This window comes from Barbus barbus (assembly GCF_936440315.1).
Source record: "Barbus barbus genome assembly, chromosome: 42".
NCBI lineage: Eukaryota > Metazoa > Chordata > Actinopteri > Cypriniformes > Cyprinidae > Barbus > Barbus barbus.
This window is the reverse complement of record NC_136720.1, coordinates 8990670-9016816: the sequence shown is the minus strand read 5'-3', so window position 1 is coordinate 9016816 and position 26147 is coordinate 8990670. Positions and strand designations below refer to the sequence as shown.

Below are 26147 nucleotides of genomic sequence, written 5' to 3'. Positions count from 1 at the left end.
TAATATTACAACTTTTTATTAATTTAGTAATATTTATTTAATATAAATATTGTAATTTTTAATTTACTATTTTTAGTTCTTTGTTGTTGTATTTTAATTTATTATATTTTATTCTGTTTTTTGTAGACTGTTTCAACTGTTTCATCACAACATCGTTCCTTCTAAAACTGGGAAGAGAGCCGGATCTCATGGACAAAGGACAAATTTAAACACTTCATTTGAAAAAATATTACTTTGGATACCACGGAGCTAAGGACACCACCATTCCAGACTTGTACTATACAGTGCTTGTCCCTCTACTGAGCCACTTGAGATTCGAAACCCATACATCGGACATCACAAACATGAAAACAAACATCAAATAGGAGTGCATCACAGTACAGAAGATCCTTACAGTGGAATTACCCACCATACTTTAACAGGAAACTGTATATCTGAGGCTGTTCCTGTTGGATCTGGGAGTTTACAGTCATGTCTCCATTCCTGAGGATTGGTTTTTCGAGTTTTGAGATGGACCCTGGGCTTGCCTACCATGAAGAAGTACTCAATCCATACTGTGCTGTCTACATGAAAGAGGCTGTAGAGACTGGTAAGAAATACTTTTGCTTCAGATCGATGAAGACAGTTTAAAATAAAAGTGTTAAAAACATAGACAGACAACAGACATCACATGGTAGTTTCTTTAGTTGTGGGCATTTTTAAATATTTATTATCACTTTGTTATGAAGGTCACATTAAAATTGTCTTAGAAACTTTTTTGCCATGCATTCAGTATTTCTTTTTGCCATTTTTTTTTTCAAATTTCAAAAGATATAGATTTTAATATTTTCATCTTTATAGTTGTATGTATATATTTCTATCGTTTTACCCTTGTCCCACTTTTAATCTTAAAATATGAAAATCTATCAATGTGAATTGCTTAAAATATGAAATCTATTAATTAAAATATGAATAATTACTTTAATAATTAGGTTTTAACTTTAAACTATGATTATCTCTTTTAATATAACTTAACTCTGGTGTTGTTATCACAACAACCAACAATTTTGCCCCTCATTTTTTTTTCCAAGTTACTGTACTTAGTTATGAAGTAGACAACAGGGTTTGATAATTAAATATGATAACATGTGATGTCCAAAGAAAATAAGTAAAAACCAAGGTAAATATGATTTTAAAAACTGAATATTTTTATTGGGCATCAAGCTGTAATTTTGGCAAATTATGGAAAAAAAATACAATTTAATTGTATCTGTTGTAAATAAAATGCTATAATGCAAAAAAAATAAAAATTAAAAAAAAAGTGAAATTGCAACAAGATTTAAGATGTGGTGAAAATGGCACAATGGTTTAAGAAAATTAAATACAATAAAATAAATCTCCTGTGATGCATGTATGTGTTAAATTGTTACTTTTTAAACATCAATGTTGAAGAAATATTAGAAAAATGTATTTGAATAAAGATTGTTTAATGTTTACTAAAAGTTTAAAAAGACGAAATTGCCCATAGTGGAAGAAACACCCACAAGATCAACCTACTCAGTTTTCAGTGGGAGAAAGCATGTCTGGTCAAAATTGGTAACAAAACCTACAATTATTGGATGTTTTGTGTGTTAGTGTGAATTCATGCTTTAAGGGAAGTGTGTGTCATAGGTGTCATTTATCAGTAAAAGAGGAGGTATCGGTTTCTTTCCTATTAAACATACTCTTCAGGTTGTGATTCATAAAGCATGCCTATATGTCTAGCACACACACACATCCCAAAACTTCAAATTAGGTACTTAGTCATTAGAATATTCAGCATCAGTTTATGATGACAGACAAATGCCAAATATGGAACCAAAACTGTTTTCATTATGTCTAATAGCATTTTACAACCAAATATGCAAAATTACAAAATGTTTTGTAGATGCCGTCATGATGTTTTTATATGCATTACTGTAGGAACTATTTGAAACTCTACATGTCCTACAGAAATGTTTCACAAAAAAATTAATTCTGTGATTATTTACTCACCCTCGTATTGTTCCAAACCCAAATAACCATCTTTATATATATATTTTAAACAATGTTCTGGACATCCTTTTCCAAGCAAATAAAATTAATGTGAACAGTGCCTTTAAGAATGTAAAATGCAATTAAAACTATCATACATTTCCATATGATTTTTGTGCTTTATTCTTCTGAAACCACTGCAACTGGATAATGAATTCAGTGAGTTAATAATTTAAGAACGAGATCAACCAGTTCATTTGAAAGACTTGATCACTGCAATGTTTCACTGCTTCTATATTGCAAATAATTAGAACGCCCACTTAAAATCAATAAGAATCAAATTAAGTAACCATTTCTGCATTTAAGTGCATTTAAACTCACCTACTGTGTGCACATTTTTGATAACATTTATGCACCATATAATTACTTGCACGGATGTCCATAGCTAGTAAAATGTGGGTGTAAATCAGATCAGATGAAATGATAAGCAGTTGTACACACATGCATATTACTCAAACATGGCCACTGAGCAGTACAGAAGACACAAGGCTTTCCCAGCAACCCCTTTGGTTTCATTCTCTATAACCAACCGCAACCACACATACCTAAAGTATAAAGTGTCAAGTCAGTCTCAAACGCTTTTGAATCATCTTCACTGTCAAGCACTAGTCAGATAAACTGAATGCCTAGTTTATGTTTAATGTCAAATTATACATTAAATGAAACCGTTCTCGACCTGTTTTAACAACAAATGAAACAAAATAGTTTAACCAATAAATAAATAAATGGACATCCATCCATGTAAATATGTGATGTATTAAAACTCCTCAGTTGTCAAAAACATGCATACAGTAGGTAGGTTCAAATGCATTTTGCAGAAAGTCACTTCATTAATTTGATTCTTCTTGATTTGATTTCAAGTATAAGTCAGATAAACTGTATGTCCAATTTTAATGTCAAATTACACATTAAATGAAATTGTTCGCAACCTGTTTTAACAACACACACACACACACACACACACATACGGAGGGGAGGGACTAAAAATAAGAGGACTTGATGATGTCAGCAAAAAGGCAAGTCGTTTTAAGAGGTATTTTGATGAAATATTATTGCAAACATTAAAAAATAAGCAGACCTGAGGTTAAATGTCATGTTGACTTTAACTAAGGGAAAATGTTGACATTCTACCAAAATTGCATGGTTTCATTTGCATGGCTCTATATTTGTTTTCCTGCAGTAAAGGCTGTCAGATTACTATCAAACAGAAAAAGCATTGTGCCATTTCACTAGTATTAGTTTCTGATCCGGTAAATCCAGTTACAATGCTGTAATACAAATGAAGTGATTTACTTGTGCTGATACTTTTAAAGCTTAGTCCAGTCAAACTGTCAGCGGTGTGGAACTGATTTGGAGATGTATTTGTATTATATTTGTGTGTGTGTCTGTAGAAAAGGGTCAGGTGTACAAACAGAAGCGGCCCACCATGTATCCCCCCTGGAGCAGCACGTTTGACGCTCACGTCCACAGAGGACGAGTAATGCATGTGGTGGTCAAGGACAAGACGGCTGAGCTAAAGACGGAGGCTACTGTTCAACTCGACACCCTCGCTTCACGCTGTAAAAAAGAAAACGGCAAATTGGAGATCTGGGTGAGAAAGAAAAATGGAAACAAATGTGTTACCAGTGCTGATATAGTCCATTGACCATTGAGTTAGCTTGACCTTTTTGTTGTAAATTATTGGGAAAAAAATAAAATAATTTGGGTGGATTAGAACACTAAACTACATAAATTAATGCTGGCCAATGATTAATCGCGATTAATCACATCCAAAATAAATGTTTTTGTGTACATAATATATGTGTGTGTACTGTGTATATTATGTATGCATGCATGCATATATATATATATATATATATATATAAAAATTATACTGTATGTGTGTGTGTCTATATATACACATAATAAATATGCACAGTACACACGCATATATGTGACCCTGGAGCACAAAACCAGTCATAAGTAGCCTAGTTATATTTGTAGCTGTAGCCAAAAATACATTGTATGGGTCAAAATGATAAATCTTTATTTTATGCCAAAAATCATTAGGATATCAAGTAAAGATCATGTTCCATGAAGATATTTTGTAAATTTCCTATCGTAAATATATCAACTTCATTTTTGATTAGTAATGCATTGCTAAGAACTTCATTTGGACAACTTTAAAGGCGATTTTCTTTATATTTTGATTTTTTTGCACCCTCAGATTCCATATACTCAAATAGTTGTTTCTCGGTCAAATATTGTCCAATCCTAACAATACTTCAATGGAAAGATTATTTATTCAGCTTTCATATGATGTATAAATCTCAATTTTGAAAAATTGACTGGTGATTGACTGGTTTTGTGATCCAGGGTCACATATTATATAAACAAAAACTTTTATTTTGGATGTGATTAATCGTTGCCTAGCACTAAAATAAATCTATAAAAATGGATGTGTTATAAATGTTTCACATCTATTTTCAATTATTTAATAAGATTTATTTTTGTAATATAGGTGGAACTGAAGCCACAGGGTCGCTTATTGATGGAAGCGCGGTATTTTTTGGAGAGGAGTGGTTAGTATTTCTCTAAATCAGGAGCTTGGTTGAGTTTTCAAAATGGGATCAGGGGACATAAATCATTTTTGGTGTTTTCATTTGGGTTCTTGTTTGTTCTTAGATGCTGCAGGTCACGGTGAAGGAAATGGAGAAACCGAACGGGAAAAAGAAGAAGGGGTGTTCGCCCTGCATCACAGACGAGGAGCCATCAAACAGGCCAAAGTTCATGTGGTCAAATGTCACGAGTTTACCGCCACCTTTTTCCCTCAGCCGACTTTCTGTTCAGTCTGCAAGGAGTTTGTCTGGTATTATGCACCGTCTCAAATAAATAAATAAATATACACACAAAAAAATCACTTATTTACAGTTCTCTGTAGATCTAACACGAAACAGCATTTGTAAAATAATATGGGGTGGAATTTTATGGATGAATTTATTCATTTACAAAACTGCAATACAAATATTTATATTATTTTGCCTTGTTTATATCAACAGAGCAAGTTATAACATTTGACTATGACTAAGAAAACAAAAAAGTGTCTTTAAAATACTGTGCACTGATAAACTGAACAGTTTAACTTCAATGTTATGGCCTCTTTAAAATATAAAAGTCAATCATTGAAATCAATCAATCAAAAAAAAAAAAAAGACAAATAGACTAAGGCCCGGTTTAACAGACAGGGCTTAGCCAGGATTAGGCCATAGTTCAATTAGGACATTTAAGTACATTTTTAAAAATTACTTAAATGAAAAACAACATTACTGGTGTGCATCTTGAGGCAAAACAAAGGCACCGTTATATTTTAAGATCAGTCAGAGCAAGTTTCTTTTAGTTGAAACCGCTCAGACTTAGATCTTAGTCTAGGACTAGACTTAAGCCTTGTCTGTGAAACCGGGGTATATGTAATAAAATTTATTCAACATCAAATTTATATCATGATATACAGGTGTATGTATGGTGACCCAGTTGTGCACAACACAAAGTAATCCCCACAACGCATAGGACAAATTGTGTTGTGCTAATTTTGTTGTGTTGCGCTAATTTCATTGTGTTGCAGCTTGTTTCCTTTGTCTTGTGGCTTGTTTCCATTGTGTTGTGCTAATTTCATTGTGTTGCAGCTTGTTTCCTTTGTCTTGTGGCTTGTTTCCATTGTGTTGTGCTAATTTCATTGTGTTGCAGCTTGTTTCCTTTGTCTTGTGGCTTGTTTCCATTGTGTTGTGCTAATTTCCTTGTGTTGCAGCTTGATTCCATTGTCTTGTGGCTTGTTCCCATTGTGTTGTGCTAATTTCATTGTGTTGCAGCTTGATTCCATTGTCTTGTGGCTTGTTTCCATTGTGTTGTGCTAGTTTTGTTGTGTTGCAGCTTGATTCCATTGTCTTGTGGCTTGTTTCTGTTGTGTTGTGCCAGTTTCATTGTGTTGTGGCTTTTTTCCGTTGTGTTGTGAAGATTTTGTTGTGTTGTGCACTACTGGGCCACCATATGTATAACATATAATTGTGAAAAATATATTTGTATATGCAAGAAAATTAGCACTGTATATTAATTATACATTACATCAGTCAGAGCAAGTTTCTTTTAGTTGAAACCGCTCAGACTTAGATCTTAGTCTAGGACTAGACTTAAGCCTTGTCTGTGAAACCGGGGTATATGTAATAAAATTTACTCAACATCAAATTTATATCATGATATACAGGTGTATGTATGGTGACCCAGTTGTGCACAACACAAAGTAATCCCCACAACGCATAGGACAAATTGTGTTGTGCTAATTTTGTTGTGTTGCGCTAATTTCATTGTGTTGCAGCTTGTTTCCTTTGTCTTGTGGCTTGTTTCCATTGTGTTGTGCTAATTTCATTGTGTTGCAGCTTGTTTCCTTTGTCTTGTGGCTTGTTTCCATTGTGTTGTGCTAATTTCATTGTGTTGCAGCTTGTTTCCTTTGTCTTGTGGCTTGTTTCCATTGTGTTGTGCTAATTTCCTTGTGTTGCAGCTTGATTCCATTGTCTTGTGGCTTGTTCCCATTGTGTTGTGCTAATTTCATTGTGTTGCAGCTTGATTCCATTGTCTTGTGGCTTGTTTCCATTGTGTTGTGCTAGTTTTGTTGTGTTGCAGCTTGATTCCATTGTCTTGTGGCTTGTTTCTGTTGTGTTGTGCCAGTTTCATTGTGTTGTGGCTTTTTTCCGTTGTGTTGTGAAGATTTTGTTGTGTTGTGCACTACTGGGCCACCATATGTATAACATATAATTGTGAAAAATATATTTGTATATGCAAGAAAATTAGCACTGTATATTAATTATACATTACATTAATATTTTCTTAATGGTTTCTTTTCCTACTTCAGGGGCCTGAATAAACAAGGATATCAGTGTCGGCGTAAGTCATTTTTTTCACATCCTCATTGCTGTTCCAGTTCCTATACAAGTTTCCATTAAATCAGTGCCAGGAATGCTCCTACACACTTCTCTCTTTTTTCCCAGAATGCAATGCTGCCATCCATAAAAAGTGTATTGACAAAGTCATCGCCAAATGCACAGGCTCAGCAGTAAACAGTAAAGAAACCCTGGTAAATACAACGTTATTTTTCATCACCCTTTAATTCAATCATATCAAGCACACAAAGTGTTTTGTTTTGCCTCACAAAAGGGTTTCGGTGCCCTGAATTTATAGTAAGTCAGAGACCTTTAGACATCTTGTGCAACTTTAGGCTAATTATAGATTCAGAAAAGCTTTAGTAATTGCAGATGAATGAATGAATGATGCATTTATATAGTGCTTTGTGTATTGCTGTACACCCGAAGCGCTTTACAATCATGTGGGGGGGGTCTCTCCTCAACCACCACCAGTGTGCAGCATCCACTTTGATGATGTGACGGCAGCCACACTACAACGGCGCCAGTGCGCTCACCACACACCAGCTACAGGTGGAGAGGAGAGAGAGTCATAGAGCTAATCAAGTGTATGGGGATTATTAGGAGGCCATGATAGACAAGGGCCAGTGGAGGGAATTTGCCCAGGATGAATGCATAATGCTAAATATTTAAGAAAATTAATTCTCTTTTTGGGTCGCAGACTACCAGTAATTGGTAGACGCCACAAAACAGTCTTTCCACACTTTACTGAGTCACACTGAAAATCACGAATGGTGTTTTGGACATTTTCCTTGTTGACCTGATCTGTCAGTGTGTATGTACAGTATGTTTTTCAGACTAAATCTGTGTGTACATGTGTGTTCCAGATCCATAAGGAACGTTTTAAGATTGACATGCCTCACAGGTTTAAAGTGTATAACTACATGAGCCCCACGTTCTGTGAGCACTGTGGAACCTTGTTGTGGGGTCTTGCTCGGCAGGGCCTTAAATGTGAAGGTGATTCATTACACAACCACATGCCAACTATACATGTCTAAGGATCATTCTGTGTTTTAACCGTTTTAAAAAGGTGGTTTTTGAAGTAAATGTCTATAGTATTCCATCTAAAAATGTGTTTAAATGTAATTATTAAATAAAAAAAAATATATGATACAACACATACATACACATACATAAATGCATACATATACATATGTTAGGACATAACTTAAGGAATACAAGTTTTTTTTTTTTTTCAATTTTATTTTTTAATCTGAAATGGTGTGAGAAAAATCCAAGAAAAATGATAAAAAGGAACAAAAACATTTGCTTGTTCACTTACAGAAAGGATGATGTCTTTTTTTTAAATGAAATAATTATTAAATGGGTGACGATAATATGGTAACAGAGTTGATGTGCAACCTTTTTAATAATGATAAATAAGACAAAGGTTGTTTAAAATAAGATTTTTTTTTTTTTTTAACATGATGTGAGCTTAATGGGAAAAGGGGTATGCTTAAAGGGTACAAAAAAAATGTACCCATTAAGCACAGCCAGACTTTTTGCATTTAATGATGTACATCTTAATTGAAATGCTTTTGTCATTTAAAATAAAATTTAATATTTTTGTGAGAGCTTTATATTTCATTATAACATATCTTCTTGTACTGAAACCAATATCATGTGCAATAAAAATGACTCAATGTAGATTTTGGTGAACTTAATAGGTACGTTTTTTAAATAGTTTTTTAAACATATACTGTATAAGGAACTTTAATCAAGGACGCAAATGCCACCCGTTTTGTAGAATGACCCCTAAACATTCATAAGACCTGTTTTATCAAATCAAGTTTCTGAAATTTAGTATTTTATATTTTTAAAATCACGGTTTTATTTTTTTTAAAATGTTATACATACATTTCAGTTTAATGTTTTGAATATTTTTTTCTTACTGCAGAGTGTGGCATGAACGTTCACCATAAATGTCAGAGGAAAGTAGCAAACCTTTGTGGCGTCAACCAGAAGCTGATGGCAGAGGCCCTGGCTATGATTGAGAGCACTCAACAGGTTGGAAGACACATATTATGAACCACAGATGCTACGCAGTGTGACAATTATGTAACAAATGTCATGCCATTTACTGTTGTCTGGCAAAATTTTACTGGATGAAATCCCGTCATTTCGATAGGAATCCACATTCGGTAATTTTGCTTGAGGGCAAAATATTTCTCTAGGCAGTATTTGCAAAGGGTTCAAGTGGCTTTTACCAAAATGTGAATCTAGATGACAAGTTAGTTAATCTCTACATGTTAATAGAGTGGTTGAACTATGGTCACTTTGTAGGCAAAAACCCGGAAGCGAGTTAGCATTTTAGCACTTCTGGTTCCATCGTCCCAGAGTCAATGGTTTTTTTTTATTGAGAGTTTGATTAAATTCCCTAAAATAAGGTCCGTGGTTCACACGCTCAAGATACTTTCACGTTTTATTCTAAAACATAAAACACACCAGTTACACCCATCTTGAGATTTTAACAGATTCACCCAACTGTCGCGTTTCTTAAAAAAGACGGTTGCTAGCAAGTTGCTAAAGGGGACTACAGGCACTGTCGGAGACATTAAACATCACGCTGAACAGTTTATCGATTTACAGTATTTTCCGATTGTAGTATAGTTTATAATACAATTAATGATAGAATAACCAATTAATAGTTTTTCGCATTTTATATGTAACATGTTGTTTGACTGTTTTTTTTTGCTTTGCCCCAAAATGCAACACGAGTCTTTGTTTTATCGCTTACTGATACAGAGACTCTGGGTCCGTACCATAAATATTACGAATATCCCATGTAAACGTCACATTTACCGGCTTAGTCGCGGTGAAAGGGAAATTTGAGGCCACATTAAAATTAAACGTTTATGGCCACATGAAGCTGATAGAAAGCATATAGATTGACAAATAACTGTGTACCCTCCCTAACAAAATGATAGCTGAAATGTGGTACTTTATTCATTAAAATAAGTTTAATCTTAACATATCCAAAAACTCGCGCACTCTGCTGTTATTTAATACAGTAGATTAAATGCACTGGAATTTAATTGAATAGTACGTGGAAACGTGTTTTCAATTAAAATATTCATATTAAATCAAGGATATATTGACTTTTAATCCACCTTATTTCGAAATGTATAGAAATACGTGTTTTCATGTCCTTTAGTTATGATTATTTCATTTGTTCACTATACTATTTATTACTAATGTCCCATTTCAGTTTTAGTTTGATCGATAAATTGTTTGGTGTGATGACGTTTAATGCCTCCGACAGCGCCTGTAGTCCCATTTAGCAACCGTCTTTTTTAAGAAACATAACAGTTTAAAAAAAAAAATCACGAGTGGGGTGTAACTGGTGTGTTTTATGTTGTAGAATAAAACGTGAAAGTATCTTGAGCGTGTGTGAACCACGGACCTTATTTAAGGGATTTAACCAAAATCCCATTAAAAAAAACTCATTGACTCTGGGACAATGGAACCGGAAGGGATAAAATGCTAACTCGCTTCTGTGTTTTTGCCTATAAAGTCACATCATAGTTCCTACCTAACAGCACATCGGTTAAATGGCATTTCAATTTGACTTTTAAATTAAATTTGATGGGAAGTCGCGGCCTAATGGTTAGAGAGTTGGACTCATAATCCAAAGATTGCGAGTTCGAGTCTTAGGCCGGCAGGAATTGTAGGTGGGGGGAGTGAATGTCCAGCGCTCTCTTCACCCTCAATACCATGACTGAGGTGCCCTTGAGCAAGGCACCGAACCCCCAACTGCTCCCCGGGCGCTGCAGCATAAATGGCTGCCCACTGCTCTGGGTGTGTGTTCACGGTGTGTGTGTGTGTGTGTGTGTTCACTGCTGTGTGTGTGCACCTTGGATGGGTTAAATGTAGAGCACAAATTCCGAGTAGAATAACAATTTCCATCCACCACATTGAATGAAACTTTTCACTGAGCTCTACTCAATACAAAATAAAGCAAAAACGGCAGTTATGTACAATGTAGGACCACATGCTAGCAATGCTATAGAGTATGTTTTCTGTCTAATATAGTACACATGACATGAATGACCTAGGTTATCATGTGGTGCAGGTCGTTTAATCTGATTTGATGTGTGCGTTTCTTTCCATAGCAGGCTCGCAGCTCTCGGGATTCTGAGATTGCTGGTCGAGAGGGTCCAGTGGGCGTAAATCAGGCAGGGGTCACAAGAGAGCCTTCAGGCCACTTACCAATTTCACCCCTCACGCCTGCACCACCTCTACCATGCAAAGGTAAATATAACATATGCAGAAACAACATTCACAATTCTGAACAGATTTGAGGGTCGAACTTGCTAATAAATAAAGATTAATTTAATTACATCAAATTACTTTTGCTTTCTAAAGTAATTAATCTAATTAAATGAATCTTTAGTTAGTAGCAAGAGACGGGAAGGCCGTCTCAGTCAGCTACAGATTTCAGTGTCAAGTACGCTGCATTGGGAGTTGGCCATTTCTTCAGTTTAAACATTATCAAAATTCTTTCAGTTTACCGAAACATGCCCTCTCTAGAAATTACCAGAAGCTTATAAAGGAACTAGGTAGCGATCAAAAGGAAGTAGTCACTGAACTGGCTTCAAAGCTCCAATAACAGTAGATTCCAGTGAAATCTGACATTAGCATGTTGCTAATCTAACAATGTCATAAGCACAAAAATTACATAGCACCCAAAAACAATGGGTAAAACATTAAATTTGAATGAAATGGAACTATTTTCTGTCAATATTTTACAGTAATGGATGTAAATTTCTGTAACATTCTCTGACATAATCCACCATAACTGAGCAGTCTGGAATTGACCTATCTGATAAAGATATGTGAGATACAGTCTTATCATATAGCCAGAATGACTTAAGCATAATTAATCATTTATTATCTTCCATTTGGATCAGGCTTTGCATCTGAAGCATGCTTACTGTGCCTAAAATTTTTCCTTGCTAAGAAGCTTACTAGGTTTTGGATTGATTGATTGTTTGATTTAATGGATTAATGCGGTCCTGTTCAATCCATTTACACCCAACTGTTCTTGGTTTCTCCCTACAGAGCATCAAGGTATCTCATGGGACACTGCGGCTGAGGGCCGCAGGCCAAGTCTTGAACAGACTGAACCCCTGTATGCCTTCCCACGCAAAGAGCACCACAAATTCAGCCTAGATCATTTTACTCTGCATAAGATGCTGGGCAAGGGAAGCTTTGGAAAGGTAAGAATAGTGTATTCCGCTCACAGCAAACACATCACAGCAGTGATTTTTCATTCGAACTAGAGTAGATAGCCTACCAACGTTTGAAATGACTGGCCTAGAAATGAGACATCCTTTGATTCCATGGGTCAAACCGATATAAATAACAAATCTGCAATGAATAACCTTTGAATACTACAGTGAGGATGCCAAACAGGAAATTAAACAAATAAATAAATCTTGGCTAAACTTTGCCGTATTGAAACTAAACATGGTAACTGTTTGCAAAATTACGTCCTGAGCATACCTGGCCAATTTGGATGTTTTTAATAATTTAAGGAACTAGCTTTGGTAACACTCATGGATAGCTGTTATATATGGCATTGCTGAAATAGGCAGAACAAGACAACAGCCTGTTAAATACATTGTAACATCATTCTGGATGCATACTCAATACTCTATAAATCTTGCTTATGTGCATGTGTGTTGTAGGTATTCCTGGCTGAGCTGAAAGGTGCAGGGCAGTTTTTTGCAGTAAAGGCCCTGAAGAAAGATGTAGTTCTGATGGATGATGATGTTGAATGCACTATGGTGGAGAGAAGAGTGCTGTCTCTGGCCTGGGAACACCCCTTCCTCACACACCTCTATTGCACCTTCCAGACCAAGGTAATACACGCCGACACACTTAGGGATGGGCAGTATGACATAGGAAAATGCCAATCAGTAGAGATTTTACTAAATATTTTATATGTAACTTGTTTTGTTTTATGGTTTTTAAAACATGGTTATGGTTTAACTTTTTTTTTATTAGGTTGAATTTCTTATAAGGGTCTGCAATAAGAAAGGGCCATTAAAGGGTTAGTTCACCCAAAAATTAAAATTCTGTCATTATTTACTCACCCTTATGTTGTTCCAAACCCGTAAGACCTTTGTTCATCTTCAGAACACCGATTACAATATTTTTGATTAAATCTGACTGCTTTCTGACCCTGCATAGACAGCAACACAACTGAAAAGTTCAAGGCCCAGAAAGGTAGTAAGGACATCGTTAAAATAGTCCATGTGACATCAGTGGTTCAACCATAATATTATGAAGCAACTAGAATACTTTGTGCGCAAAGAAAACTAAAATAATGACTTTATTTGACGATTTCTTCTCTTTCATGTCAGTCTTCGACACGCTTTCATGAGAGTAGCAAGACGCATGAGTATGCATTCCTCTGCTTGTAAACAAGTGTTCATAACATTATGGTTGAACCACTGATGTCACATGGACTATTTTAATGATGTCCTTACTACTTTTCTGGGCCATATAATGTTTCAAATTGCTATCTATGCAGGGTCAGAAAGCTCTCTGATTTCATCAAAATATCATAATTTGTGTTCTGAAAATGAACAAAGGTCTGACGGATTATTTGGAACGACATGAGGCTGAGTAAATAATCACAACAGTATATAGTAATACTGTAATAATGCTGTGTATAGTGAATAAATAATAAAAATATGATTATATTGATAAACTTTTGTTCAAGGCCTATGAATTTTAGTGGCCATGAAATACTACAATATAAGATTCTGGACATTCCGCCCACCCCATGACACACACTGAGTCACTCTCGCATACTGAAGTAATGCGGTTTTGTTTGACCACTCTGAACTGATCTGTTTTTGTATCGGTCTCTAAAGGAAAATCTTTTCTTCGTGATGGAGTACTTAAATGGGGGCGACTTAATGTTCCACATCCAGGCCTGCCACAGATTTGACCTCCCACGGTCCACGTGAGAGTCATATGCAGCCCCCACAAAAACATTTTAAAAGCTGAGACTCTGCCTACTCTTCTTTTCTCTGGGTTTGACTCTTACACCTCTATTCTCTCTGTCGATAGGTTCTATGCAGCGGAGATCGTTTGTGGGCTGCAGTTTCTACATTCTAAAGGCATTGTGTACAGGTATACACTACTGTGGAAACTATATTACATAAAGTATGAGCTAAAAGTGAGCTAATAGACAGATATTTCAATGTTTCCATATATTTATATGCGTATTATGCCTCCACAGAGATCTTAAGCTGGATAACATTTTGCTAGACATCGATGGTCACATCAAGATCGCAGATTTTGGCATGTGTAAAGAGAACATGTTTGGAGAAGCTAGGACGTGTACCTTCTGTGGAACACCAGACTATATCGCTCCTGAGGTGAGGATCGCTACCACATTTACTATAGTTAATATATCATTTTTAATTTGTTTACATGTAAAAAAAATGATTGCACAAACAATGAATAAATGTACACTATGTTTCACAGATTCTGCTTGGGCAGAAATATGGGACTTCTGTAGACTGGTGGTCATTTGGTGTCCTTCTTTATGAGATGTTGATTGGCCAGTCCCCATTTCATGGCCATGACGAGGAAGAGCTGTTTCAGTCGATTCGCACAGATGACCCGTGTTACCCACGCTGGTTAACTAGAGATGCACGAGACATTCTTGTAAAGGTACGTCAGAGTTAATGTTAAATAGAAGAATGCTTTACTCTGATTTGTGGGTCTCAATCTGTTATAACTGGGTTTTCTGAATGGTTCTAGCTATTTGTCCGGGAACCAGAGCGAAGGCTGGGTGTGAAAGGAAATATACGACAGCATGCATTCTTCAGAGACACGGACTGGAACGCACTAGAGAAACGACAGGTGGAGCCGCCCTTCAGGCCAACTGTGGTAAGTTCATCACTGCCGTAAAAGACCGTTGTTCCGTTCCAAAACCTAATGAGCTGCCTACATAGATAACATTTTAAAGATAACCGCGCTCTTCATGCATAAGCTTTTCCAAAACGGATTGCATGAATCATTTAAAATGCAATCCCAGAATGCGACAGGCTCAGTGAAAAAAAATAATCAGAAAGATTGCAGATTAGTTGATTAATCTGATTATGTTCTGATTCTGATTGATGAAAAAATTTATTTAAAAACGTTCCAATGTCCAAAATGTTTTTTTTTTTTGCCCACATATGACATAAATATCTTTCTAGCTAAGAAAGTTTTTTTTTTTTTTTTTTTTCCCATGTACAAACACACATATACAGTCGGGAAAATAATTATTTGATCCCTTGCTGATTTTGTAAATTTGCCCACTTAAAAAAAAAAAAAAAAAAAAAAAAAAAAAAAAGGGTTTATCATTTTTATGGTAGGTTTATTTTAACTGATAGAGACAAAATATCAAATAAGTATTTGATCTCCTACCAAACAGCAGGAATTTTGGCTCCCACAGATTGGTTGTTCACATGTGGAACACAGATTAGTCCTGTCACTTTAAGATACTCCTAATTTCAGCTCATTGTGTGTATAAAAGACACCTGTCCATAGAATCTGTATCTTCCATTCCAACCTCTCCACTACCATGGGCAAGACCAAAGGACATCAGGGACGAGATTGTAGATCTGCACAAGGCTTGAATGGGCTACAAGACCATCAGCAAGAAGCTTGGTGAGAAGGAGACAACTGTTGGTGCGATTATTCGGAATTGGAAGAAATACAAATAATCATCAATCGCCCTCGGTCTGGAGCTCCATGCAAGATCTCACCTCATGGGGTAAGGATGATTAGGAGAAAGGTGAGGGATCAGCCCAGAACTACATGGAAGGAGCTTGTTAATGATCTCAAGGCAGTTGGGACCACAGTCACCAAGCAAACCTCTGATAACACACTACGCCGCAATGAACTGAAATCCTGCAGCACCCACAAGGTCCCCCTGCTCAAGAAGGCAATGTACAAGCCCGTCTGAAGTTTTCCAATGAACATCTAAATGATTCAGAGAAGGCTTGGGATGGGTCTTCCAGCATTACAATGACCCAAAACATACTGCAAAGGCAACAAAAGCGTGGCTCAAGAAGAAGCACATTAAGGCCCTGGAGTGGTCTGCCAGTCTCCAGACCTTAGTCTCATATAAAATCTGTGGAGGGAGCTGAAACTTCGAGTTTTCAAGAGACAGCGAAGAAACCTTAATGATTTAGAGAAGATCTGTAAAAGTGGAGTGGACCAAAATCCCTCCTGAGATGTGTGCAAACCTGGTGGCCAACTACAAGAAATGTCTTACCTCTGTGCTTGCCAACAAGGGTTTCTGCACCAAGTACTAAGTCATGTTTTGCTTGGGGATCAAATACTTATTTGACTTACTAAAATGTAAATCTATTTTTAACATTTGTATGCTGCTTTTTTTCTGGATTTTTTGTTTGATATTCTGTTACTATCAGTTAAATTAAACCTCCAAGTCAGTTATTTCCATCTTTTGCTGTAGTGTGTCAGTATAAAATATCAGTTTACATTTCCAAACATTAATTTTGCCGTTAATTGTAATAATCCAGAGAGATTTGTTTGCACAAGCAGTCTGACACACAACGCATGTTTCTTGAAGCACATTTTGGAGACGTTGCCACAGTTCTTCTGTATTTAGTCGGTCTCAGTTTGTTTTCTTTCTTCATGTCATTCCAGACAGACTGGATGATGATGAGATCATCTCTCTATGTGGAGCACTGGCTGTTGTCCATACAAAACTCACTGGATTACTACAATTAATGGCAAAATTCATGTTTGAAAATGTAAAGTGATATTTCCTACTGACACAAATGATAGAAATAACTGACTTAAAACTATTTTTTTTAGCTGTTGAAAATAGTAGTGTTCTAATCATTTTGGCCACCACTGTATATATGTGACCCTGGACCACAAAAGCAGTCTTAAGTAGCATAGGTATATGTGTAGCAATAGCCAACGATACATTGTATGTGTCAAAATTATAGATTTTTCTTTTATGCCAAAAATCATTAGGATATTAAGTAAAGATCGTGTTCCATGAAGACATTTTGTAAATTTCCTTCCATAAATATATCAAAACCTAATTTCTGATTTGTAATATGCATTGCTTAGGACTTCATTTGGACAACTTTAAAGGCGATTTTCTCAATATTTAGATTTTGTTTGTTTTTTGTTTTTTTTGGCATCCTCAGATTCCAGATTTTCAGTAGTTGTATTTCGGCCAAATAGTGTCCTATCCTAACAAACCATACATCAATGGAAAGCTTATTTATTCAACTTTCACAAAATTGACACTTATGACTGGTTTTGTGGTCCAGGGCCACATATATCACTGTGGTAGTGACAGCACATTTTCGGTAATGCTTTGGTAGCAACCACATCACATTACAGAATTTTAACTCACATACTAAAATACTATTAAAACACACACACACACACACACACAAAATTGCATAACTGTACTAAAATTGTTTGTTCCCTTTTGTCACTACTGAAACAATGATGACATGTTTCGGAAGTGACTGTTTCAGTAGTGACAATTCTATGGGTTAACTCCCCAAAAAAAACAGAGCTCACTACCAAAACTCCACCAAATATTTTGGCAGTGACATTTTGGGATCATTTTGAACCTAGCTCAAAGATGCTAATCAGCACATGGTTAGCTAGCACAGTTCTGGACACTGGTATACATATAAAAACTAAATGTTATGGAATAACTCAAAAAAAGTGTGCTTAATTGCAGAAAAAAGGTGTTCGGTAGTGATGTTCCTTAAAGTTACACACAGATTTTTCAGACTTTTGAACAAATGTACCTCAAAATGATGAGACCGATCTTCTCACACCTTGTAGCTATGTGAGAGGGGGACACAGGAATATTTCCGGATCATAAATGTATAGGTTAAGTTAAAATCAGTCTCGGCCAACAGACAAAAATATGCATTGTTTGGGTAGAGACATGAAAAATGCGGGACACTTTTTTTTTTTACATAAAGTTTCGTAATTTACAAAGAAAATAAGAATACATCTTTTTTTAAACTTCACTTTTTAATAGAATCAAAAAGATACTTTTAAAAACTACAATGGAACAAAAAAAAAAATACTAAAATTTCAATATTTTCATAAATTGAAATTTAGGGGTTAAGGTTCGGGACAGCCACCTCCAATTGAAAGTACCCAATAAATGGTGGTTTTTTATATATATATATATATATATATATATATATATATATATATATATATATATATATATATATATATATATATATATATATATATATATATATATATATATATATATATTAAATTTACTAATATTTTAAATATTATTGTGGGTTTCAATTGATAATAGAATATCTTAATAAACATCTAAAATTTGAATACATAAATGCTTTTTAAATGTGTTTTTTGGTTGTGGGACAGCAGTTTGCACCAATTCTGTAGAATGGCCAATATATATTTAATTGCAAGTTGATTTATTTTAAATTATTTAGTAGTCTTCATAAGTCTTGATGAAACTAACAAAAATGTAAAGATTTTGTTCCTCACATTTTTGTTTGGGGACTTGAATGCAAGGAATATGTATTGAAACATGAACTTCTGGAATAAAAAAAGCGTTTATGGTTCACTGAGGTAAAAAATTAGACGACGCAACAAGATGTCTTTGATTTCAATCAAGCACGATTTTAATTATAGAGTGTTGTTAGGCTATTTAGAATGTTGTGTTTTTAGCTTAGCAAAATGCTAGCATCGAGTATGCTTTTTGTGGTGTGCAACATTATTGAGAAATGATTATGATAAAGATCATTTCAAATGAGTAACTTTTGAGGTTTCATGAGTTACGGTAAACAGCAAGGCAGCAGTTCACTACTGTAGATTTTGGAACAGAGTTGACCTTTGACTGACACACTAACTCTGTTTACAGAAATCAGCAAGTGATTGCAGTAACTTCGATAAGGAGTTCATAAACGAGAAGCCTCGACTTTCCGTCACAGACTGTATCATGATCAACAGTGTGGACCAGACCATGTTCAACAACTTTTCCTTCATCAACCCCGCCATGTCCCGTCTCAAGAGCCCCTGACTCACAAACAAAAGACACTTGAGCAAATACTGTGAAAAAGGCCAAACCAAAAGGCAAACACTCACCTGAATAACATACCAGCCTCTAGTCAACCTCAATTAATGCTATGGTTAGTAAATAAAAGGAAGTTGTGTCTGTATTGTTATGATATTATTTGGTGCCTCCTTGCCTTTTTGTGAGGTACAATGCTAAAAACATATGAACTAACAAAAGAAGAACGGTTCTGGGGTCTCAAACTAACATTAATAAGAAGGTAATATTGAGTAACAACTCAAAGCCTAATTCAAATTTTTTGAAAGAGTTGAAGTGAATGAGGCTTGTGGCCTCCTACTGGTTTAATGATATAACAGAAAAATCTCCACCACTACTCCTTAAAATGTACAGACTGTCCGGAAATGTAGAATTGTAATCCTTTTATTTTAAATGAACAAATTAGCTAAATAAAATGCCTGGAGTATCTGCAGTGTGTCATAAATAGAAACGGCACAATGTTGACACTATTAAATGTGACTGAAATAATTTAAAGATTTTAAAAAGTGAATTCACAGGCCAGTTTGAGGGAGATATATGTATTTAACAATAGTGATGAATTTGAGATTTGAATTTGTACATCTCATATTGTGATGATTTTTTTTGGTATTTGTTTGAAAAGTATTATTTGTGTTTGTGCATCATGAAATGTATCATGTGTTTTATTAGAATGAATATACTGTGGTGTCCATATCTTTAATAATCTTCTACTTTATTGTGTGTTCCATACTGAATTCTGAAGGCCTTGTATAGAGGTGTGAAAAGTGGTAAAATATCACTGTGTAGCAAACTTTAAGTACTGCTCGGTTAGGTTCTATGTTCTTGGATTGTACAAAGTTAATATGAATTCTTGGAAATAAATGTGGTGCAAAAACTGAGTATATTTAGAGAGACAGGTTCTTTATTACACAATTACCTTTTCTGTATAGTTATTATAATTTCTTTTGAAACATAGAATCATATAATATGTATTAATTTCTCTCTTGTTATATGTATGGTTATTTCAGTGCATGAAAAATTAAAACCTTGAATAAATTAAACTGTATAAACAAAGAAAAGCTCATTTCTTGAGTGATGTCATTGGGACAAATTATTGGCACAATTTTTCAGACCGATATTAAGTTCCAAGTCAGTATTAAGTAACTGAAATTTTGGCAAATCACATTTGGTATAACATAACTATGACTTCATTGTCACACCAAATGTTGCTTTATCCCGATTGTTCACAGAAGCTCCAAAAATCTAATAAAATTACGCCTTGATGGCTGTATTCTCAAAGTTTGAAACCAACATATTCCACAAATTCACTGCTAGAAAAAAAAACACGCATTGCACATTCTGACTTTTATATTCGGACTTTATATTTATATTGCATATTCGGACTCAAAACACTAAAGCTACTGAAATGAAGCCATATAGGGAACACAGATTCAATAAATCCATCAAAAGTCCACTAGAGGTCCGTATTTCCTTCAGAAGTAAACAGGAAAGACAGGAAGCACGAGAACAATGTTTAGCGCACATGACCACTGAGTCATCACAGTCAGGAAAATGACTCAATGTGCCATATCACTGTGATATAACAACATTACATGTGATTTTCGGTCCATCCAGAACAAGAACAAAACAGCTCGGAGCATTTAAGATTTACATTTTATTCGTGTAGAGTGACAAATTCACTATGTCCGCTAGCGCAGAGGCAGATTAATGTATCGACTGTCTTCTTAAACTAACTTATCTTTCACTTTCAGACAACAAATTTCATCACCTTGAACTTGTATAAACGGTCACACGTTTGCTCGTGACATTTCGCCAACACAACACACCCTGCATCTATACACAGTCCATTATATGATGCTATGCAGGTCTAGGACCATAAATGGAAGTTAATTTCTATCACATTCTGCACTTTATTTTCACTTGTCTTATGAACGTTAATATATATATATATATATATATATATATATATATATATATATATATATATATATATATATATATATATATATATATATATATATAAGTATGTCTGTTTATATATGAATGTGCACTTTCAGACATTTTCAAAATAGTTTGGAAGTGTTAAACCGCCATACGCTTTGGGTAAATGCTTGTACTTTGCCCGCAGCTTTCATGCAAACTCTGTCACACCCTGCAAATCACCCATAACCTGGCATCACATGTATAAAGAGTCATAGAGTAATTGACTGATTTCCAAGTAGGCTGATTGTTCAGTTTGTATATAAAGAGTCCATAAACGTACACATGCACACAAGTAACTCCACTTTGGTCAAGGTTAAACAATGTAGCCATGTCACTGCAACTGAAGTACTTTGAGTTTTGTGGCATCAAGTCACTTAGGGACAACGGCTGTCTGTCTATTTATCTACAGTTAGGTCAATATACAGTGCCCTCCATAAGTATTGGAACAGTAAAGACAAAATTGCTCTGTTGGCTGTGGAGTCAAGACATTTGCAAATATGATTAAAAGATGAATATGAGACAAAACTACAGAATGTCACATTTTATTATTAGCCGTTTCAACACATACATGTTTTACGAAATAAAAAGAACAGCACTTTTAGAGTACATCCCACACATTGATGTGAGCAGAAGTACTGGGACAGTTGAACATAAGGCAGATATAAAAGATTAAAAGCTATCATTTAGTTGCAGATCCCTTGCACACAATCACAGCAGTGAGTCTGTGACCCATAGACATCACCAGACTCTTGGTCTCATCCTTTGAAATGCTTTTCCCAGCCTTTAATGCAGCCAACTCCAATTGTTGCTTGTTTTGGGGAGTTTCTGCCTTTACTCTCCTCTTCAGCTGGTGAAATTCACGTTCAATCGGATGTAAATCTGGAGATTGATTTGGGCAATCTAAGACTTTCCATTTCTTTGCCCTTATAAATTCCTTGACTGAACTGGCAGGGTGTTTTGGGTCATTGTCCTGATGCAATATGAAGCACTTCCCAATGAATCTGGTGGCATTTTCTTGAATATTCGTAGGCAAGATGGTTTTGTACCCTTCCAAATTCATTCTGCTACTGTCATCATACATTAAGTCATCAGTAAAGTTGAGAGGGCCTGTTCCAGAGGCAGCCATGCATGCCCATGCCATGACACCACCTCCACCATGCTTTACAGATGAGGCTGTATGCTTGGGATCATTGCGGTTCCCTTTTTTCCTCCACATTTTTGCTTTCCCATCACTTAGATAAAGTTTCATCTTTGTCTCATCGGTCCATAAACACAGTTCCAAAACTCTTATGGCTCACCTTTGTGCTTTTTTGCAAACTATAATCTTGCCTTTATATTTTTGGTTCTGGTCAGAGGTTTGCATCTTGCTGTGTAGCATCTGTAATTCTGTGTCAGTCTCCTGAGGACAGTAGATTGTCAGAGCATCACCCCAGCTTTCTGGAAGTTGTTGGTGATTTTACAGACACGTCTTTTAGGATTCATTTTCACAGCTTTTATAATTTGTCTGTCATCAACTACTGTTGTTTTCTCAGCAGATCAGGTCGTTGTTAGTTGCTGGTTAGTTGGACTACACACATCCAAACACAGGTTAAGAAAGCCAGGCAAAGACTGTACCATCTGCGTCAGCTGAGGAAATTCAGGGTCTCACCAGCCATCCTGAAAACTTTCTATTCAGGGACCATAGAAAGTGTATTGACTCAGTGCATCTCAGTGTGGTATGGAAACAGCTCCAATCAGGACTGCAAAGCACTACAGAGAGTTGTGCGCTTAGCTGAGCGCATCTCAGGGTCTGTTCTCCCCTCTCTGCAGGACATCTACCTCAAACGCTGCAAAAATAGAGCGGTTAAAATCATCAAGGACTCAAATCATCCTGGTAACCGTCTATTCACTTTGCTTCCATCTGGTAAGCGCTTCCGTAGCCTGATGGCAAAAACTGAGAGACTTAGGAGGAGCTTCTTTCCCCAGGCCATCAGGCTCCTAAACTCTAACTCTGTGTCATAACATCACATGACTTCATGTAAATATCACCATATCAATAAGCTATTCATAATTTTTCTCTACCTCATATTGCTGCTATGTAAATACCCTGTACAACTATTGCACATTCCTCTTATTACTATTTAAGTCAACAACATACGGACCTGCGCATTTATATTTATTATCTTATCTTTTATTTTATGTTATTCTTTTATTTTATTTTTTCTACTTTTCTTTCCTAATATTTGTATACTTTATAATTGCACTGTCCTTGGAGCGGACCTGACCTACATTTCACTGCTGGTTATACTCTGTATAATTGTGTATGTGACAAATAAAAACTCTTGAATCTTGGTGTCGCTGGTGGTTTCCAAACTCTTGATTTCTCAATGCACTTTGTTTTTACTAGAGCTCTACTTGACTTCCTCTTTTCTTTTAGCATCCAAATTGCTTGCTGTTCTCTCAAAGTCAGCTCCCTCATATTCATCCTGGTTTGTGTGTCATCATCGAATGCAAGATTCAGAATGCAGAAGTAATGGATATAACTGATACGACACATTCCCTACTTTTAATATCTGAAGAATTAATGCGACAGGACACAGCTGATCACTTAGAAAGATCCGTGAGGCAACTGTTCCAATACTTATGCTCACATCAGATAGAGGGATGAAACTCTAAAAGTGCTGAACTTCTTAGCTGGTAAAACATCTATGTGTTGAATCACCCAATAATAATATGTGACATTCTGTAGTTTTGTCTCATATTCATCTTTTAATCATATTTGTAAATGTCTTGACTCCACAGCCAACAGAGCAATTTTGTCTTTACTGTTCCAATACTTTTGTTCCAATACTTTGCATTGTATATCTGGACACAGGCACAATTTGTATTTTAGCTGCTGATAAAAACATATTCAAGTTGCAGTTTTATAATGAATATGGGCTTAAAATGCACACTTTAATTTGAGAGTATTCACATCAAAATTGGAGGAAGGTTTAAGGAATTACAGCTCTTTTTTAAAGCACCATAAGTAATTGGACAATTGACTCAAAAGCTGTTTCATGAAAAGATGTGGGCTATTCCTTCATTATTTCTACATCTAAGCAGGTAAAATGTCTGGAGTTGATTCTAAGTGTGCCATTTGCATTTGGAAGCTGTTGCTGTGAACCCAAATCATGTGGTCAAAGGATCTCTCCATGCAGTGCATGTGAAACAGACCATTGTTAGGCTTTCGAAACAAAACAAATCCATCAGAGAGATAGCAGGAACAATAGAAGTGACCAAATTAACAGTTTGGTACATTTAAAAAAAAAAAAAAAACACTGGTAAGCTCAGCAACATAAAAAGGCTTGGACGTCCACAGAGGACAACAGTGGTGCATGATCAGAGGATCCTCTCCATGGTAAAGAAAAACTATTTCACAACATCCAGCCAAGAGAACAACACTCTCCAGGAGGAAGTCGTGTCACTGTCAAAGTCTGCAATCAAGAGAAGACTTCATGAGAGCAAATACAGAGGGTTCACCACAAGGTGCAAACAAGGAACACTCCAGAAAATGTATTATTTGGACGACTTAAATTAAGATCAACCTGTACCAGAATGACAGGAAGAAAAGTATGGAGAAGGCTTGGAACAGCTCATGATCCAAAGCATTCAACATCATCTGTGAAACATGGTGGAGCAGTGTGATGGCATGGGCATGCTTGGCTTCCAGTGGCACTGGGTTACTGGTATTTATTGATGACATGACAGAAGACAGAAGCAGCCGGAAGAATTCTGAAGTGTATTGGAATATACTCTCTGCCCAGATTCAGTCAAATGCAGTAAAATATATTGGACAATAGTACAAATGAACGATGACCATACAGCAAAAGCAACCCAGGAGTTTTTGAAGGTAAAAAAAGTGGAATATTCTGCAATAGCCAAATCAATCTCCTGATCTTAACCCGATTGAGCAAGCATTTCACTTACTGAAGACAAAACTAAAACGCAGAGAGACCCATAAACAGACATTAACTGAAGTCAGCTGCAGTGAAGGCCTGGCAAGGCATCAGAAAGGAGGACACCCAGTCTCTGGTGATGTCCATGAGTTCCAGACTTAAGGCAGTCATTGCCTGCAAAGGATTCTCAACAAAATGTTAAAAATTAACATTTTATTTATGATTATATTTATTTGTCCAATTATATTTGAGCCCCTGAAAATGGGGGGACTGTGTAGAAAAATGGTTGTAATCCCTAAGCATTGGGTGTTATATTTTTGTTCAACCACTTGAATTTAAGATTAAAGTCTGCACTTCAATTTCATCTAGTTTCATTTTAATTCTATTCTGGTGGCATACAGAGCCAAAATTATGAAAATTGTGTCAGTGTCCAAATATATATGGACATAACTGTATATATACACATCTATCTGCCTGTCTAGCTGTCTGTCTATCTATCTAGAGCTTAGTGGTAGGATATATGGGCAGCTTTAATTGGAGTGGCTTGATTCGATGCATGCAAGTTAGCATTCTGGTTGCCATTTGAAAGTGTCACGTACACAATTTGCATGCGACATTGTCAGTGTTTGCGCGCACCTGTACATAGGCATGTGCTCCTCTTTGAGTATGTGCACAACGTGCTTGGCTGACGGTCCAGCATTGAGAGCAAGTTAATCCAGACGGGGGTCAGGGTCAGTCGGCAAAGTAATGAGATCTAAAGTGAACAGGGTCAAGAGCAGAACAGTATGACACATCCAGCCTAGACACTTTCAAGGTCAGTCAGAGTCGCCATTGTTGAGTTGAGCACGACTACCATCTTCATTGTTCTGTCATCATTTGTTACATTCGAATGAGAAATTATTTTATTAGATGAGACAAAAATGGAGAAAGTGGCATGGGAGAATGTGACAAACTGGCATAGGATGCTGAATGGAATTACAGCTTTAGATATAACACAACCAGAAAACACAGACCGTGAGGTTTTTAGTGTAAAGCTGAAACACTGGCTGACAGCCAGTGCATGACGTATGACATGTACTGTATAGGAAGTGATCTATTACTGTTTTTTGGTAAGTGGATTAGGTTTAACAT

The 26147-nt window shown here is 35.9% G+C and overlaps 1 protein-coding gene across 3 annotated transcripts in view; it reads left to right on the top strand.

The window, feature by feature from the left end:
* Nucleotides 1-20162, top strand: part of LOC306861225 (protein kinase C theta type-like) — a 35908-nt gene extending 15746 nt beyond the window's left edge. For all 3 annotated transcript variants that reach the window (XM_079403373.1, XM_079403372.1, XM_079403374.1), the window contains 17 exons: nucleotides 127-589; nucleotides 3444-3643; nucleotides 4553-4613; nucleotides 4717-4900; nucleotides 6935-6966; nucleotides 7071-7156; nucleotides 7829-7958; nucleotides 8899-9008; nucleotides 11114-11252; nucleotides 12063-12220; nucleotides 12692-12865; nucleotides 13886-13977; nucleotides 14085-14147; nucleotides 14257-14395; nucleotides 14505-14693; nucleotides 14784-14912; nucleotides 18928-20162. In XM_079403373.1, the coding sequence (XP_079259499.1) occupies nucleotides 472-589; nucleotides 3444-3643; nucleotides 4553-4613; nucleotides 4717-4900; nucleotides 6935-6966; nucleotides 7071-7156; nucleotides 7829-7958; nucleotides 8899-9008; nucleotides 11114-11252; nucleotides 12063-12220; nucleotides 12692-12865; nucleotides 13886-13977; nucleotides 14085-14147; nucleotides 14257-14395; nucleotides 14505-14693; nucleotides 14784-14912; nucleotides 18928-19086 (2163 nt within the window). In that variant the 5' untranslated portion in view covers nucleotides 127-471 and the 3' untranslated portion in view covers nucleotides 19087-20162. The remainder of the gene's footprint in view (nucleotides 1-126; nucleotides 590-3443; nucleotides 3644-4552; nucleotides 4614-4716; nucleotides 4901-6934; nucleotides 6967-7070; nucleotides 7157-7828; nucleotides 7959-8898; nucleotides 9009-11113; nucleotides 11253-12062; nucleotides 12221-12691; nucleotides 12866-13885; nucleotides 13978-14084; nucleotides 14148-14256; nucleotides 14396-14504; nucleotides 14694-14783; nucleotides 14913-18927) is intronic.
* Nucleotides 20163-26147: the final 5985 nt, after the last annotated feature.